Below are 19,728 nucleotides of genomic sequence, written 5' to 3' on the forward strand. Positions count from 1 at the left end.
CTTGCCTATAAGTTCTCTTCAAACCTGAGAGGTATTCCTGGGCAGTATCATTCCCTTTGCAAATGCTCTCTGTTCTTTAGCTTTGAGTCAAGACTTATTATTCACTAGTTATCTGTGCTTGCCATCTATTAGACCAAGTACTTAATGATTCAAGTACTTTACCTGATTTGATTGAATTGCTCCTTACTGTTTGCAGTGTCTGCCAATTAAATATCACCTGCAAATTTAGAAAATTGCCCTTACAACCATTCACTAAGTCATTTGCATCTACATAATTTATTTCCTTTACAGATCTCTTTTTATCCTTCTCCTTCATCAGTGTTAAAATCGTTCCTTATCAACAACAAATATTGTCAGTCATTTTTTTCTTCTCCCCTTCCACACATATTGCTTATATGTCTCCCACATCTATACCCTGGCTCCATCCCATATGTATATACAGCGGATTATTTTTGAGCACTCACCATTCAGACAAATAACCATGTATTCTTCCCATTCTGGATGGGAAAGGGGGCAACTCACCATTACTCAGGTCTTTTGAACCCTCCTCCTGAAGTGAGCGCTCTCTTCCTTCTAGCTTTTTGGTCTCTCCTAATAGCAAAAGTAACACCAGCCCTCCTTATCCAGGCTCAAGCACAATAATTTAGGACCTTAAATAAGCATTTAGTGCATGATCTTCTTGTTAATCCAACATTCCCAATTTCATTTTTATAATGGAGGTGAGAGGAATATCTGTATTTCCTAAACTTTTGGGTCCTAGATATCATTCACATGGGTTCTTGACGAATATTTACTAATTGCTCCTAGACAGTTGCATTGGGATGTTCTTTAGGAGCACAAATCAAAATGTCTATAGCCAAGCTCTGTATTGCAGTTGTCCCTTCCCAGCCAGCTCTCCTTCTAAATGCCCTATTTCTGTCGAGTGTCCGTCTGCTCATTTTTCTCTGCCAAATTTCTCACCAAATCTCAACGCCTTCTTTTATTTTCTCCTCCAAGTTATCAACTTCTAGTAATTATATCTTGGTTTATTGATTGTTTTCTCAAACTCATATTTTTTTACTAATCTCCTATTGCTACTCTTTTAGGTTTAGATACTCCCTTACTCTCCTCTAGATTGTTGGAAAGCCATTTTGTCTTTTTCCTTCTTCACTCCATGCTTCCTTGGCCCTACCTCAGCTATTTTTCTTAAGCATAAATTAAATCTCATCTTTCTCTTATGTAAAAACCTTTCATAATTTTCATTGGCTAAATGATAAAGTCTAAACTCTTTAGCATGGCAAACATGCCTTTATAATTATACCTATTGTTCCCTCTCACACTCCTATTCATCTTTAGACCTAGCTCAAATTTCTCCTCTTCTGTGAATTTCTTTTAGCTCCCCAGGCAGGGGCTGCCACTTCACCCCTGTGCTGCCACAGTACCCTGTATGTACTACTCTATGGCATTTATCACACTGTGCTTTATTAATTTACACATGTGACTTCTGTGTACATTCTGAGATCTTTGAAGGCAGGAACAATGTCTTCCATTCCTTTGTATCTATGATGCTAGGCGTGGTGCCCAGAATATAGCATGTATTCAAAAATGTGTGGGGATGAACAGATGAATATAGGACATTCTGCCTGGCATACAAAATAAATAACCTCAGCCTTCTGGTTCCCAAAAATGCAAAGTAAAGGTCTCTCTCTGTCTCTGTTTCTGTCTCTTTTTCTCTGTGTGTGTGTCTATGTTCCAAAAGCACAGTTGGAAAAGAAGTAGAATAGATGTACTCAGAAGACAAGATTACCAAGATATGAGAATGGTTTGAATGCCTTATGAGTTATGTGGGGTTGAAAATTTAGGAAGATGAACTGAGTAAGGACAGTCAAGGCAGATTGAAGCTGAATGTGATCTATATGGAGTGTGATAAAACGTAAGAAGGAGATGAGACACAGATTGCAGAAAATGATACGTACTTCTCAGGAGTTTTAAGCTTTTTTAGAAAGAGAAAGAAGAGACAGGTTTTTGAGAAAGAAGTGAGAGTTTTCGAGAAGTTTAGAAGTGCAAAAGTTTTTAGCCACTCCCCAAATCCTTCTCCATATAATCTTATTTTTCGTCTTCTACTCACACCCATTCAAACTCCATCTGAAACTTTTTGAAATGTGCAGGTCTTAAAAACTTGTGTTGAACTGTTTCTGAGTATTATTTTCCTCACTGTCATCTGGCTTGGTTTATTAAAATGCTTTACTGGCAAAACTGACACTAGAACCCTCTTCCCCTCCGTACACCAGTAAGGGAGTTAAGCCCTTGGATTCTAGATGAAAACTGCCTGGGGTTGAATTACGAATTTTCTAAACTTGGCTAAGTGAAATTGGGCAAGTTACTTTACCTTTCTCTAACTCTGTTTTATCATCTGCAATGTTGGGATAATAGTAGCATCTACCTCATACAGTTGTTGTGAGTACAAAGAGCTAAAAAATGCATAGTATATAGAATTGTGTCAGCAACAGTAAGCTTTATATAATTGCTAATAATTATTATTTGGTCAATTTCGAACTTTTTAAAAAATTGATACCTGTGTTAATTGCCAATGCTGTCAAATATATAGTTGACTGAAATATGTACCTCTCATTCTAACGATGTTCTATTTTTACTGAGAAACAGGCATATAAAATGGTTCCAAGCTATATAACACAGAGCTGTGGCTTTTTCCGAAAAGCACTAACTATTCACATTTCATACACTTATCTTTTTAAACCGTTTTAATTGTCCTACTCGACTACAATAGATTTCCTTTTAGATTTATATTGCCTTTCAGTTTCCTTTCTTGAAACTCTAAGTTCATATCTTTTATAGCTTCGCCTACTGGCGTCTTAGTATTTTCTATCTTTCTTTTTTTAAGATTTTATTTTATTTATTTGTCAGAGAGAGAGAGAGAGACCACAATCAGGGGGAGTGGTAGGCAGACGGAGAAGCAGACAGAGAGAGCAGAAGCCGGGAGCCTGATGCAGGACTTGATCTCAGGACCCTAGGATCATGACCTGAGCTGAAGGCAGTCACTTAACCTACTGAGCCACCCAGGCATCTCAGTCTTAGTATTTTCTTGTGGATTTTATGACCATTCCGTGTAGCAGTGAAGCAATGATGCTAATAATCCATCATACTTTTGAAAATATTTTCTGGCCTATTGTTTATATTCAATTTAGTTATTGTAGTTTTTGATATTGATCATTTAAATTTCTGTGTACATGTAACTACTGATAGTTTCCATGTAATTTATTACACTATTTTAAACCTCTGAGGGATATCTTCTGTTTTGCCTGTGTGATATCCATTTTCCCCGTATTCTGATAATAGCATCCCAATTTTCTTGGGGAATTGGCATTCCATGATGCTTATTTCATGTATTATGTTGAACCTTAGTGCTCAGGGTTGCCACATGGTGCAGGCCTGGCACCGAGGGTGTTGCCCTTCGCGGCTGCCGGCTCAGCACTGCCATGTCTATACAACTGAGGCTTTTTGTTAGAACTGTTGGTAAAAAAGAATCTGTGCTCATACTGCGATAGATAAAAGAATGAAATCTAAGTCTGGACCTACCGAAAAGTCACTTTGCTAGTAACAAAGGAGAGCCTGCCTGAGAATTGAGACAACACAAAGGAAAGCAGTGTTGAGAGAGAGAGAGAGAGAGAGAGAGCAAAGCCTGAGGAAATGAGCCTCCATCTCCTCCCTAGATAGTTGTGGACCACTCAGCTATCTTTTCTTCTTTCCTCCCTCCCTCCCCTCCTTCTTTCCTTCTTACCTTTTAAAAACATTTATTTATTTATTTTGAGAGAGACAGAGAGAGAAAGCACATGCACATACCAGAGAGGGGTAGTGGGGGCCAGCCGGGAGGGGGGCGGGGGTGTGTGGAGGGGCTGAAGCAGAGGGAGAGAGAGAATCTCAAGCAGGCCCCCCTTCCAGGGTGGAGGCGGGGCTGATCTCATGATTCTGAGATCATGATCCTGAGATCATGACAAGAGCCTAGCTGAAACGAAGAGTTGGACACTTAACAGACTGAGCCACCCAGGTGCCTCCTACTCTCTTTTCACTCCAGCTGGGTTGTCATTTGTAATCAAAGACACCTAATTAATCTAGCTGGGAAAATACAGGAAGGTTATTTTTAAGATAGAGAATTCCTGAGCCTGTTTTCAAGCAGTGAGGAAGGAGCAAAGATGTGAAAGAGATTGAAGATGCGAAAGAAATAAGAATAAAGGAAGGCAGAGGGGCAATTTAAATTTCATTCCATAGTGATTAGCCTCAGATATATCTGTCCACCCCCGATTCCTTACCTGAACTCTAGACTTGTATTTCAAGTTACCTGTTTTATTTTCTGTTTGGACAACTCCAAACAGTTGTTAAGAGAATGGGCTCCGAAGTCAAACACTTTCCATTCATATTCTAGTTCTACTAATTATCCGTATACCTTGAGCAAGTTGCTTAGACTCTGGGTTTCTGGGTTTTCTCATCTATGTAACGGGATTAATAGTTGTATCTATTTCACAGAATTGTTACGAGGTTTGAAGGAGTGAGTACCCATAAACCTTTGGAATAGCACCTGGCTATTTTAAAATGTTAGTTACTATTTTTTACTGAGTTCCAAAATGTTAGTTTTGATTCCACACTCCACCCAAATATTTCTTTCCTTAGTTTTCTCTATGCCAGTAAATGGTCCCACTCTCAATTCAATGACAGTGAAGTAGGCGTGGCTGAATATCACGAGCTCTATAATCAATCCACGGACTAAATGCTTAAAGTGATAGTTGGAAAAGCCCAAGTTTAGCTTCTCAATAAAGATGGAAACTTCCTTCGAATAAGGCCAAACTGAGCAGGGTATGATAGGTTGACTGATTTAATTAAAGAACAACGAGATGCCATTGAAAAATTTTAGTTAGGGGAGTGTTATCATGGAATGAATGTCTTAAAATATCATTGGACTGCTTTTCATTCTTTTAAGTACGAATATTTTCTAGATAGTGAGGTTTCAGTGTTAAACCAAATATATAAAATCTTTGCCTCAATTAAGCTTACATTTTATCAGGGGAAGACAAATGAAAGAATAGGTACCTAGAGAGACGGTGATGTGTGTTACAAATTGCAATAAAACAGGATAAGGGAATAGGTAGTGCAGAGTGTAAGAGTGGTTTGGAATAGCGTGGTGGTGGAAGGCCTCTCTCGTAACTTGTCAGCAGAGATTGGAAAAAAACGGGTGGAGAAAGAGAGAGATCTGGGGAAGAGCATTGCAGGAAGATGGCACCAAAGTACAAAAGGCCAACTTCAGCAAGTATGAGGGAGAGCAAGAAAGTTGGTGGGCTTGCAGCATAAGTGAGAGAGAGATAAATGAGGTCATAAAGAGGGTAGGGAGAACAGAATATACAGATAATTTTAAGGATGATTTTTACACTGAGTAGGATGAGAAGACTATCAAATGGCTTTCAGCAGAGGAGTGACTGGATCACTCTGGCTTCTATGTTAAAAATATACTAAGAAAAAAAAATCTTAGAAGACACACTGATAAAAACAAACAAAACCCCAAAAAGTAAATTAAAATATACTGAAGACAGTCAAGAATGGGAAAAGGGTGAATTATGGGAACTCTATAGCTGCAATCCAGAGGAGAGGGAACCATGGCTAGAAGTAAGGTAGTGAGTAGAGTCAGAAATGGGGAAACATGGGAACAAAGGAAGTCTTTTTCTGCTGCAGGGGCTGAAAAGATAAGATATAAAGCCTTGATGGAGTGAGAAGATATCTTTGGCTTTGCTTTTTTTCTTTGCTCTTCCTCATTTAATCTACCAGCAAATCCTGTTTCTCTTTGCTCTTCCCATCTCATCTATCTGCAAATCTTGCCAGTCTACCTTCAAAACATATGTTGAACTCATTATTTTTTTTAACCCAGTACCTGAGAAAGATCTTACAGTCTACTAGAGTCAGCAGATAAGATGAGGCCCATTTGCCTTCCCTGCAAACACATTCCTAATTCATCTTCTCAGATAATCTTCACAATAACTGAATTCCACAGATATGGACACTGCAACTCAAAGAGATTAAAAACTCTTTGAGGCTCACATGGCTAACTGTGTTACCAGGATCCACAACTAATGTCTGTTTCAATCCAAAGGTTATGTGTTGCCACTAAGGATCAGAGAGTGAGTGCAAGAATTTAGAGGCTGAAAAGTAAGAAATTGAGGGACTGACAGTAGATTCTCCGTCTTTGCAGTAAACCATGAGCTTTAACACTAAAAATGAAAAAGATGTCAAGGATGGAGAGTGGTACTAGGAATAGAAATTTGAAAAGTATGGAAAATGTTTGTAATCGCAACAATGGAGATCAAAATAAAGAATCAATATCTAATGAATTAAAGAATACTGGAGAATCAGTGAAGGTGCTATTGATGGTATTAGCTACCATGGTATTGAATCTAACTAGTCAGCCAGGTGCCATGACTTCCATAACAATAACCTGTTATCCCTGCGCAGGATCACAGAAAATGGAAAGGGAGATGAACAAAGGAGGCACAGAAAAATATCAAGAACCTGAGGATGCCTTGGGCTAAAATTTATCTGTATTTTGAGTGAGAATTTCCAGAAAGTGAGAATTCACTTCCATCACTTTGTGATTTACTAGAGGCCATAAAGTTTGTCTGTTTTCTCAGATATTTAAGAAACCTGATTTCCGTTCTTATCAGTGAGACTCTATGCATGCTATCCTTCCATTTTGTTTTGTTTTGTCAATTGCATGTGTGTGCTTTCTGAAGGAGACTTGTCTTATCACTTCCACCAGGCAGACTTCACAATATCTTCTTCTCATGCATTGAAAACTTTGAGACCTGGCTAATTATTCCTCTTCAACCCCAAACCTACAAAACTTCTAACAGATTTCTGTGTCTATGTAGATGTCCTACACAGCAATAATTTTGGGCCATGTCTTAAAATAGACTTTATTCTTTAAAGCCGTTTTATGTTTACTGGAAAATTGAGTATAAAGTACAGAAGTTCTCATATACTACTCCTTTTCTCTGGCATGCCTCTCCCTGAGCACAGTTTTTTTTGTATTGTTTTGTTCTGTTTTTAGCATCTTGCATTAGTGTGGTACGTTTTGTTACAACTAATTAACCAATACTGATGCATTAATAACTGAAGTCTATAGTTTACATTAAGGTGCGCTCCTTCTATGGGTTTTGGTAAATACATGCCATGGATCTATGACTACGGTATTATACAGAACAGTTTCACAGCTCTAAAAATCCCATGTGCTCCACCTATTTGTCCTTCCTCTTGCCCCATTTTGGGCTTTTTAACTGCAATTCCTTTTGTCTCCTCTAATATTCTGCCATTATCTACAAGGTCAGCATCCACATTTTATCCCTAGAACATCTAGATTTCATTCTCTGGTCTATTTATACTTTATCTGGTTTTCAACCTCATCTTGACATTCTGGTTAATTTTTCCAAAATTTTATCCAGGTCTATCTCCCTAGTCATGACCATGCTTCCTTTAACAGTTTGTTTTTCTTTCATTTCACACCTTGCCAAGTTTACCACCATTTCTCAACCTTGATATGGTTGAGAACCTTTAATCTTTAATCTTCTCTGCTCTTACACTTGGGCATTAAAGAAAATCACTCTCTTATTTAGTGTCACGTTGCTCTTACACTTGGGCATTTAATCCCCGCTAAAGAAAGTCACACTATTGTTTAGTCACACATTGCTGTTAGTCTTAGCAGAAATGAAAAGTGTCAGTCTTACATAAACTTTTGCTCAATCCTCAGCAACACTGATCCGTCCTTTTATCTATTTTGATTTAACAGTCACTATCGCTTCCCTCAATAGCTATTTCAAAGCCTCCCACTTTCTTGTAGACTATTTCATAATACCTGTCCCCATCACTGTCAACAGACTTCATCTCCTATTGTTATCAAGACATTTGAAGTGATAAGATATGATCTTCCTCAAGTTCCCAACCTCTTGTCTGTAAATTTAAGTATTACCAGACACCTTCTTAAAGTGTTTTTTTCAATATTAAATAAACATCTTTGCCCCATTAAAAACAATTCTCAATCTAAGCTTTTATTCTATCTTCCCTGGGAGCTCTATCTTTCACATATTAACTTCCTTTTCTTATATTAAATTCTCATTCTTTATTTTTCTTTCCCAGTTTATAATTATACTCAGGTTTCTCTTAATCTAAAAACAAACGAACAAAAACTCCACCAAAACCAATGACCTTTGAACTATTATCTCTCTCTTTTTATCCCCACCCAAACATTCTGGAAGAGTAGTATACATCCATGTTGCTTTCACTTTTTCACTTTCAAATTGTTCCATCTTCTTTGGCAGTCTGGCTTCTTCTCCCACCCCTGCCACCAAAAGAGTTGCGGCTTAGGTCACCAACAACTTCCAAAGAGCCAACCTAGTAGATATTAGACAGTCCTTATGTCTTAGAAATTTTTGACACTGCTAGTCATAGATTATTTTTTTTAAAGCTCTTATAGCCTAACGGCCCTCTTCTCCTGTGGTTTAGTCATGCTTCTCTGAATTAGTCTGTTGTTTTTCTTCATAAACTCTTCTTTTTCCATCAGTTTGTAAGTGGTGCTCTTCTTCAGGGTTTTATCCTAAGATCAGCCTTGTAATCTTTCTGTATGATTTCTTTTCGGCAATCTCATGCATTTTCACGCTACCAACTACTACTCATAGACTTTATGACTCCTAAATAGACGCCTCTCATTGGACCTTTTCGTTGAGACTCAGAGTCCTCTGTATCTGTGACTATCCCACAAACATATCCAAGTCATCCTATCCTTTCTTGGAGGGTGTAAAGGCCTCCTTAATGTTGGCCTGCTCTCTCTGCTATTTCTCACTTCTCTGCCTTTGCTTATGCTCCTTTGTCTGTCAGTAGATATCCCTTGCTTTTTGCCAATCCCACTTCACCTGGATGATACAACTTACTATACTGTCACGAGTATACACACATCCTCCTTTTGGAAGTTTACCTTTACTTTACCTTCATGGCTTTCATAGTGTTCCCCACATGCCTCTAACGTTGCACTTAACTGCACTGTATTGTAGTTATGTTTAATGTCTATGTTTCCCATTAGGCTAAGAGGGCTGTAAGGGCAAGAACCATGTTCTATTTATCTTTACATCTCTAGTGCCTGACTTACTGCATAGAATATAGAGACCCCAATGAAACATGTTTATTATAGATGCTCTTATCTTATTCACACTTGCATTCCTTCATTGTACCTTGACTATGGCATTAATACTTTTAACTGGCATATGTTTAAAAATATTTACAAAGCAACCATATAAATATATGTGTTTTTATGGTGAATGCATTGATGAATTAAAATATCTGAGATAGAAATGTATTTACCTTCTAAGACAAAAGAACTGCAAAACTTCACATCAACCATTAAAAATGAAGAAACCTATATAGCCCAGTGCAGATGATTTCTTCTGTTCGGTCTTGGGGGCACCTTGTTCCTCAGAAAATGACATTATTGGCATTGTAATCACAAATAGTGTCTATTCTTATTATCGATTTCAATATTACGATATATCTACCTTTGAAAAGATTCTTTATGCTTGTGAAACTATGAAAGGAAGAAAAGTGACAAAAAAGCCCAGGATTGTTCTGGAATTTCAGAAATGGGAGATAAGATTCTAAATAGGGCTATTTTAACTTTGAAACATTACTGTAATTAGTTGCATGCTAAGTATAAATATTTCATCCCAATTTTACAGATCTATAATTTACTCTACTTGCTCTTCCTTCTGTTCTGCTTCCTGAGTTCTGGCTTTATTCCGTTGTTATATCTGTTTTCCTTGGGGGTGAAACTCCTGCCATATAATTTAACACGTGGTATCAGTTAGGGTGAAGGAATATCAAACTCTTTTCTTCATATAACCCCCAAAACAATTTTTAAACTATGTACCTTTTAATATTTATAATTGACATATTAAGTTTACATTTGTTTAGACGACTGCAAAGTGTGCAGTTTCTAGACAGAATTGGTCATTTATCTGTTTTTCTCAACCCCACCACTTCCGTTTTTACTCCGCTATGTACTGTGAGCCTTATAGGGATGGGGATCTGCACACTACTTTTCCCAGGCTCCTCTGCCATCTGGCTTCTTCTTAATTTCTACCAGAGTGAAGCTGCTGAGGATGTCAGAAAGAAGAAAGAGCAGAGCCTTCTGTTTTAAATGGTTATTTCGGTAGCTGTAGCAGCAGTGGCAGGAGGTGATCCCTGACTCCGGCATCTGAAGCAGAGGCAGCACCTTCGTGGCAGCCCTGGTTAAGCTCTGTGTATCTTCTTTGGGGGATACAGTCAACTGGACCAGTAATGACTCCTGATACCTTTACTGTAGTCCTCTTTTGTTCTTCCATTCTTTCTAATGTCTTTGTGATCAATCCCTGTATTAAGTCTCTTCTCTTTGCAATTTCAGGAGTGCTTTCTGTTTTCCTGACCGGACACTGACTTGTGTGTGTTCTGTTGTAAATATTGACAGTTTAAAATAAAATTGTCAAGTCGTTCTTTAAAATGTATTCAACTATCATAGTGATTTAAACCACCACTTTTCTCTAATAGGAGAAACATTTACATCATTTTTAAGAATTTTTGAACTCTATTTATATTCCATTCTACCTTCACAAAAGTTTTATCCAAATATAATATAAATGTGTGCTTAAAAGTCTTTTTTTGATCATCAAATTATATAGTTTTTATAATAAAAATATGTATGCAAATTAAAATTAAAGTCTCAAATAACCTGTGACCAGAAATTTCAATATTTGTATACAATATATTGGTTCATTGGCCATAAAAATGAAACTTTATGACATTGATAGAGCTTATATTTTTTAATTAATTTGAACATCCCACGATTCAATATTAATTATGGTTTGAATGTAGTAAGGGTGAGCATTGTGCCATATATTTTCATTTTATAGAAACCTTGTTCAAGTGAATGAATAAAAGAAAATGGAAGGAGTTTTTTGTTTTGTTTTTAGCCATGCCATTCAATGCCATTCCTTGAATTTCTTCCTTGCTATATGTGGAAAATCACTGTGATCTCTTCATCAAAAAAAAATTCTTTTTAATGATCTAGCATTTGACAACTTAAGTAAATTCTTTTACTTTCTTTTACTATTGCTTTTAATTTTTTTAGATAAAAGCATTTGACTTATAAAGGGATGTAGTGACATCAGTGTTTCCATTTGCCTTACTTTGGTGCATCAGAGAATATTTATACCCAGAGCCACATGTCATAAAAAGATTTTGTATGCATGAAAGATATGCCCTTATTTTATAAAGTGGGAGAGGGGTGATTATATAGAGGATAAAGAAAATAAGAAATACCAAGGTCATGTTTTCAGGTAGATCATTTTTAGGAAAGATTACTTATAGAAATTGAGAATATGGAAATTTATTTCCTGTCAACCTACCTGTATCAGTTTGTCCCTTAAAAAGTCTTCTAGTACAATACAAGTAAGGTATGAACCTAAATACTAGAACACCCAGCTGTTCTCCTAATTTTTTTTTGTATTTCTATCTTAAACTTTATATACTTGTTATTTCCTGTATAAGGTTCTCTCCAGTCTTCCCAATTTTGTTCTTTCCCTTTAAACCAGAAGGAAATAATTTATCAGTCATATTAACTCACCCTTAACAATTTCTCCTATTCTGATCAGAACATATCTCTCAATTTTCTATTTTACATTGAAACATCTTTTGGACAGACCTGAGTTCTCATAAATTTTAAGAGCATATCAATTACAGAAAGTTATAAAACAAGTAAGGCAGATGAGGAATAGAGGAGACTTTGCCACATTCTTAGTTTTTGTTGTTGTTGTTTGTTCATTTGTTTTGTTTTTTAGATTCCACATATAAATGAAATCATATGGTATTTGTCTTTCTCTGACTTGTTTCACTTAGCATACTACCCTCTAGACCCATCCATGTTGTCACAATTGGTAAGATCTCATTTTTTTTTTTTATGGCTGAGAAATACTGCGTTGTGTATATAACCTCATCTTCTTTATCCGTACATCTAAAAAATATTTTATTTATTTATTTGACAGAGAGTGAGACTGCGTGCGAGCAAGGGGAGAGGCAGAGGGAGAGGGAGAAGCAGACTCCCCACTGAGCAGGGAGCCTGACACAGGGCTCCATTCCAGGATTCTGAGATCATGACCTGAGTTGAAGGCAGACGCTTAACTGACTGAGCCACCCAGGTGCCCCAGTGGTTTCATTTTCTTTAGGTAAATACCCAATGGTGGAATTACTGGATCATGTGGTATTTCTATTTTCATTCTTTGAAGAACTGCCATACTATTTTCCACAGAGGCTGCTCCAATTTACATTCCCACCAACAGCATACGAGTGTTTTTTCCCACATCCTCACCAATGCTTGTTATATCTTCCCTTTTTGATACTAATCAGCAATGAGAGGAACATTCTTACTTTTAAAAATAGACTTCATATCTTTATTTTTGGAATTATTTGCTCTCTCTGGCTGTACTTTCCTCTCTAAAAATTATGTTATGTACTGAACCCATGACTTCTGGTTTTAATGAAAAGACCCTTTAACATGAGATCAACCCAACTCTGAAACATGAGTGCCACCCCTGGTAAAATCAAATAACTCAGAAATTTTCCATGTTTCTTCTTTGACTCTTTTTTTTTTTTAGATTATTTATTTATTTATTTGACAGAGAGACAGCCAGAGAGAGAGGGAACACAAGCAGGGGGAGTGGGAGAGGAAGAAGCAGGCTCATAGCGGAGGAGCCTGATGTGGGGCTCGATCCCAGAACACCGGGATCACGCCCTGAGCCGAAGGCAGACGCTTAACGACTGCGCTACCCAGGCGCCCCTCTTTGACTCTTTTTTATTCTGATAGTCTGTCCATAATCATCATGACAGACTCCTAGAAACATTCTTTTAATTTTGGTTTTCTCTTAGGAAGGTAGACAATTAAGCGGACCCATGCAATTCAACCCATGTTTTCTAAGGGTCAACTGTGTTTACTGTTATTTAAAATACACTTAGATTCATGAAAAATGTCTACACTAGCAGAAAATATATACCAGTAATACACATTTTTCTGGAGTTCCATCATAACATCATTATGCCATTTTGATGGTGTTATTTGCTTTACAGGGGTAAATAATCCCAAAGAAAATTTCAATATGATGAATCTTGTTGGATAATCTAAATTACCTTAGGTTATTTTACTGAATTGTCATTTGTATAATTGAATTCACATTTTTAATTTCTGAAAATTGGAATTTACATCTCTATTAATAATAAAATAATGTTAAGGAAAATGTTATGTACCCTCAACATCTTGGCAGTCATGCTACAATGTTGACTGCCCTCTCCTCCTTAAAATGTCTTCCCTTGGGTTTCATGGCACCACATTTTCTCAATTTTTTTCCCTATCTTTGCCCTCTCCAACAAACTTTTAGGTAGGCTTATTCTTCTGCACCTGAGAAATATCTCAGTATTTCTCAAAGCCTAGTCAGAATGATTAAATATCTCTGTGAATAAAATAAAAATCTAGTTGCAACAAACAGAGTTATAATTTTTCTGGCTAAAAATCATTTGTCAGTTGTTTTCATTATGCCTAAATTTTTGCTTTCTAAAAGGACAGCACTGAACTTTAAGTTATTATACAGTAATGACATGCTCTTACATGCAAACGAAAACAATTAAATTGAATGTTAATGAAGACTAGCATACTATTGCTTATGTGTGATTGTTATATAATAAATTCTTAAGTTTTTTTTTTTTTAAGTTATAGTTGTAAGTAACCTTCACATTAACATTCTTGTATTCCTCACTTCAAAGGTGAGAACGCAAGTCTCAAAAATGTAACTAACTGGAGCAAGCACACAAGTCTAAAAACAGCATCAACATTAGACTAATTCTCATGCTTTTTTATCATTAACTTGCATTTAGCAAATGAAGTTTGTTAGCATAATAACTCACTAAGAATTTTATCTGTTATTTCTTTAAAGCATTTTTTATAATGCCTTTAATAATATCTGTGCTTTTCTTTATCCTTTGTTTTAACATAATTGCTTATCTGGGTTCAGATCAGGTAGGACCTCTCAGAGATACAAAGGGAGAATACAAAGGGTTTGTGGGTTTTTAATATAGGAATATAAGATAAATTATTGTGGTTTTAATAAGAGGAATGAGAATTGATCATTCCTCCTTTCGTACTGAAAATATTGATATTAACGTTTTTCAAATAAGATTCCATGTATAATTGGTTTAATAAATAAAACAAACTCTGTAAGATTTTAATGGATATAAAAATGGCATTATTATTTTTTCCACCATGGCCTTCAAAACCTTTTATTTTTTTCCCTTCCCCATGTCTTGGAAACAACTTATTGAGATCCTTTTGCTTTCTGAATATATTTAAGTATTTCAGAAATAATTTCAGTTCTGCCAATGATCAGATAGTTTTTACAGGATTAACCCAGCAAAGAAAAACAGTTATAAATTCTGTATCAAATTTAAAAACACACAAGTTAAAAGGACTGGAGATAAACCAAAAGCAGGGAGAAAATGAGGGTATCAGTGTCTTGAAAAATGGTAATTGCACTAGGTCAGATCCACTTTCATATGGCTTATTTCCTGAAGACCCACCTCAGTTTAGATGACAAGAGGTACTACAGCTCAAACAGGAGGTCAGAGTCTTATTAGCATAAAGTGTCAGAAGATGGAGTCTGAGGCAGCCAGGGTGGCCAGAAATTAAAAGGGAAATCACAGAAAGGAGGGAGTCATGGAAGAATGAGCCAAAAATTTGTGAATAAGCTTCCCTCAAGTCCTTGGTTGACTCCCAAACTGCACATGCATGAGGATGACTTTTTAAAAAATCAGCAGAAAGCAACAACCAGAAGACTAAAAGAGCTCAACAAAGATTATAATTACTGCTTATGACAGGGAAGATAGAGATTAAATTTTGAGTCCCTCTAAGTCACAAGGGTTTGATGAAAACCACAAGCTTTTCATAGAAACTCCAGAAGGCTATGCTTAAGAACATAAGGATTGCTAAAACCAATTGATTTTCCCTAAAAACTAAAGAAAATAAAAAAGACCCGATTTAACAATACGTAAAACCAAACCTCCGCAAGTTCAGGGGAAATCTGTAATAACTACCTACTAAAGCAAAAGTTAATCCCCTTCAGAGTATGCAATCTCAGAGACATAATCTTAAATCTTCATAATGTAACAACCACAATGGTCAGTTTCTAATCAAATGTGACAAAACAGAAACGAGAAGAACTAGAAAAATGTGACCTATGGTTAATAGAAAAAGCAGTCAACATAAATCTATCTGGAGATGGCTAAGATGTTGAAATTGTAGCAGACAAGGACTTTAAAACAGGTATTATGAGTACGATGAAGGATTTACAGAAAAAGATGATCATAATAAAAATACGTGGAATCTCAGAAGAGAAATGGAAATTATTTTTAAAAAACTGAAATTCTAGAACTGGAAAATAAGCTACCTACAATTAAAAAAGAGTTACAATATGAGCGTAGCAGAAAATTGGAGACTGCAGAAGAAAGAATCAGTAAACTTGAAAGCAGATCAAGCTAAATGATTTAATGTAGAAGTCAGAGAGTAAAAATATTTTAAGAAATTAAATAATACCTCAGTGACTTAGAGACAATACTAAGAAGTTTAACCCTCTAAGCCTTATAGAGGGAGAAGAAAGGAAAAAGAGTAGAAAAAAATAACTATAGAAAGAATTGCCAACATTTATTAGATTTTATGAAACATATCCTGGAAGCTCAGTGAATCCCTAGGAATATAAATACAAAAAAACCCCCCACATCTAGGCATATTATAGTTACACATCAAAACATCAAAAATGAAATAAATATTGTAAAAAAGGCCACCCCCACTAAAAAAAAGTAACAAAAGTACAAATGATGTCTAACTTCTCATCAGAAGCAAAATATGGCAAAAGACTATACAAAGACATCTTTAAAATGGTTGACATTAAGAAAAGTGTCAGCTCAGAGTTTTATACATACTAAGAATATCACTCAAAACTGAGGGCAATAAAGACATTTTAAGGTTAAAAAAAAAGGTGAGAGGCACTGATGGAACTACACCTCAAGACATTCCAAACGAAGTTCTTCTAAAGTAAACGATGGCAGGTAAGAGCTCAGATATATAGAAATAAGTGAAAAACCTTAGAAATATGGATAAATGCTTAAGTACCAGAAACTTTTTTCCTCTTTATATCTATAAAAGGGAACTAGAAGTTTAAATTAAAGAACTATTACATTTTACTGTGGAGTTCTGAAATAATAATTATTATGACCACAATAACATAAAGGATAGGGTGGTATAAATGAAATTATATTGTTACAATCTGAAACTTTTTAAAAATGTGACGTGGTATGATATTAAACTAGATAGAATGTGATAAGTTAATAATACATAATATATTCTCTATACTAACCACACAAACAGAAATACAAAGAGATACAGTAAAAAGTCAAAAGAAGAAATAAAGTCAAATATGAAAAATATTCAATTAACCAAAAGAGAGTCAAAAAAAGAAAGAACAGAGAGAAAAATGGGACATACATGAATCAAATAGTGAATTATAAACCTGAACCCAACTATTCAAAAATTCATCAGGAAGACATAATAATTATAAATGTGTGGGCACCTAATCACAGAGATTCAAAAAAAGTGAAGCAAAAACTGACAGAAATAGAAATAAATAAATAAAGAAGTTTAAGGACCTCTTTGAAAAATTAAAGAACAAGGGGAACTATATCAGTGAGGCTAGACCTACCTTACTTAGATCCTGAAACTAAATGATTAGTCCCTAATTGTTTTTTTTTTTTTTTTGCAAATAGCATTGCATTTTTAAAAGAAAACAATGATATCAATTGTGTTTGTAAATTGTATTGTGACTTCATTGTGTATCACATACTGACAAATGTTTGGAGTGTAAATTTGGCAAAAGTAAGGCCTTATCACAGATACTTTTCTATTATAAGAAATATTTTAAAATTTACCTTTATTTTTCTCATCAGTTTTTCTCTACACTAAGTTCATAAAATAGTACTAGCTGCAAATTTTGCTGAATTTTGCATTCAACATCACCAGCTAGTGCTCTGCCTTGCACTTATTTTATATGAAATTAGCTTCCAGGAGTTATATTTCAATCATTGGAGAGGTGATAGGTTGGTAGGTAGATAGACAGATAGGTACATAGATAGATAGATAGATAGATAGATAGATAGATAGATAGATAGATAAATGCTTACCTTAAAGACTAGTTCTCCTACCAAGCCATTCCATGTCCCATCTTCTTGTGGGCTTCCGTACTTGTGATCCGGTGCAACATAAATTTCATAGTTAAAACCCAGGTAGTTAGACAAGGCATCCAAAACATCAATGGAGAAGCCCTGGTACTTCTTCGGCTTACCCAAGACATTTTCAGAGACCATTACAAAAGGTTCTTCCTGCATGGAAATAAGAGAAATCCTTGATGTCAATCTATAGTGCTCCCTAAAAGCAAAAATTAATTCTTCAAAGACTTTTGCTTAGAAACAGCCTAAAAATTGCTTTTGAACTTAGAAAATTAACTTAGAGATATAACTTATGCGTTATTAATGTGTCATAGTATTGAACAATGTTTAATCACTGAATTTCTTCTCATCTTTCATTTAATTACTACCATATCAAGAATTAGATGAAAGTGACTATAAAACTTCAGGGGCCATGAATTCATTTCTCTTGTCACTGTAGAACCAACCTGCAATTCATCAATAATAAAATTATATTTAGGAAACCATAAATTTATTGTATCCTGAGGCATTTATTATCTATATATGTCAAAAATATGTAAAATAACATTTTAACAGATATACTCTACACAAACTCCCTGAAAAGAACAAAAACTTCTAAGAACATATAATTTAACTAAAATTTATAACATAACACTTACTGGAAGTTATTTTGTAAGTAATTTTGAAATGTGGATATAACCACACATTTCATTGCAAAAATAGCTTCTTACCATTGCTATGAGAAATTCACTTAAGTTTTTGGTAAACTGTATAATTTAGTAAATTTAGCAATTTGGTTTCTGCTTCCACCTCTTTTATCATTTTGTGTTTTTGTCCTCTTAGAGTTAATAAATAGGCTCCTTTCACTTTTTAGAACACCTGGTGTTAAGAAAGCTCAATTGGTTTGAAACATGCTGGCAGACTATAGAAAATTAGATAATCTATTCCTTAATTTCCTAAACTTGTTCAGAAACCTCTCTGAACAGTAATATTTACAGACAACCGTTCATATATATATGTCTATCTAGCCCTCTGGGCAGGTTAAAATCTTTTCTGGGTTTAAGCCAGAAAACCCAAAGATTTTAACCTTGGATCATTTTTCCTTAGAGACTCACAGATGAACCTTCATTGAGATGTAAAATAATGCTTTACTTTGGCTTTTAGTCAAAGACATGAAGTAAGGGTCTTATAAAATCACTGCATCTATTATAGCAATATTGTCCACCATAACATTCAGTTTTCCCCTAAAAATTACCATGAGATAAATGTTTGAATTGTTCAGAGCCAAGAGGGCTTCATTTTGCTTCAGTAATGCCCTCTTCTAAATGATGATAACTAATTACTTTGGTATCTCTTTTCACTTTGGACACCCAGAAAATCGGTTCTAAGTCTGGTGCTCATCTACGACTATGGTGATATTGTGGTATTTGTAGTATTTTTTAAATCTCAGTTTTCTAAACTAGTAACACTTTCTCTTTTTAAAAATTCAGTCTTGGTCAACTGTTTATATCTTACCTTGAGTAAAAAAAAATCAGTAAATAAATAGACAAAGGAGATGACTGCTATTTGTTCCCCAGTAGCTGTTCTCTTCCTCACTAATTATATACATGTATATACATATGTGTATGATATGTATCTATCATCTATCTATCTATCTATCTATCTATCTATCTATCTATCTATCATCTATCTGTATTTTTATATTAGCACCTGAGAATAAAGACAATCCACAGTCTCCTTTCAGGCAAGGTGAGACCATGTGACCAATTCTGACCAATGCAATATAAACAGGTACTTTGTGCAACTGTTCTTTCATCTTTCCTCCTTCTTTCCAGCTGGAATGAACACGTAATGGCTGGGGCTCTGGTAACTGTTTTAAAGCACACAGAATAGAGAAACAAGACAGAAGAAGTCTATGCCCTTGAGATGTGAAACGGCATACCAGACTGTAACTTTCTAGGATTCTATTAGAATCAGAAGAATTAAACAAATTCCAAAAAGAAGACCATATTCAAAAAGCATGCAAATAAGATTAAGAAATTCTGGAATTTTAGAGTTAGAATTAGTCTATATTTTAAACATTTATTTATTGACAAACCAAAGTAAAGATGATTCATAAAAGATCTTATTTGACCAATTCCTTTACCAGTAATTTTGGACCCTATGTATTCTCTGTTTACCCATGGTCTTCAAAATCTAATAAACCTCTAAAGTTAAACAGCAATTTAATAAACAGAAAGCTGAATACCACTGTTCAGGATGACACTTAAACAGATAAGAACACTAATTAAATATATTGCAAAACGAAATGATCTGTGTGGCAAAAATATTATCCCAATGTATGCTTTGATATGAAATATTGTTATTTTTTCACTT

At 35.2% G+C, this 19,728-nt stretch overlaps 1 protein-coding gene across 2 annotated transcripts in view; it reads right to left on the reverse strand.

The window, feature by feature from the left end:
* GRID2 (glutamate ionotropic receptor delta type subunit 2) overlaps nucleotides 1–19,728 on the reverse strand; it is a 1,348,780-nt gene that overhangs the window by 270,923 nt on the left and 1,058,129 nt on the right. For both annotated transcript variants that reach the window (XM_087863984.1, XM_045791965.2), the window contains exon 10: nucleotides 17,329–17,526. In XM_087863984.1, the coding sequence (XP_087720110.1) occupies nucleotides 17,329–17,526 (198 nt within the window). The remainder of the gene's footprint in view (nucleotides 1–17,328; nucleotides 17,527–19,728) is intronic.

This window comes from Ursus americanus, chromosome 8, assembly GCF_024610735.1.
Source record: "Ursus americanus isolate L20-20 chromosome 8, mUrsAme1.1.p, whole genome shotgun sequence".
Lineage (NCBI taxonomy): Eukaryota > Metazoa > Chordata > Mammalia > Carnivora > Ursidae > Ursus > Ursus americanus.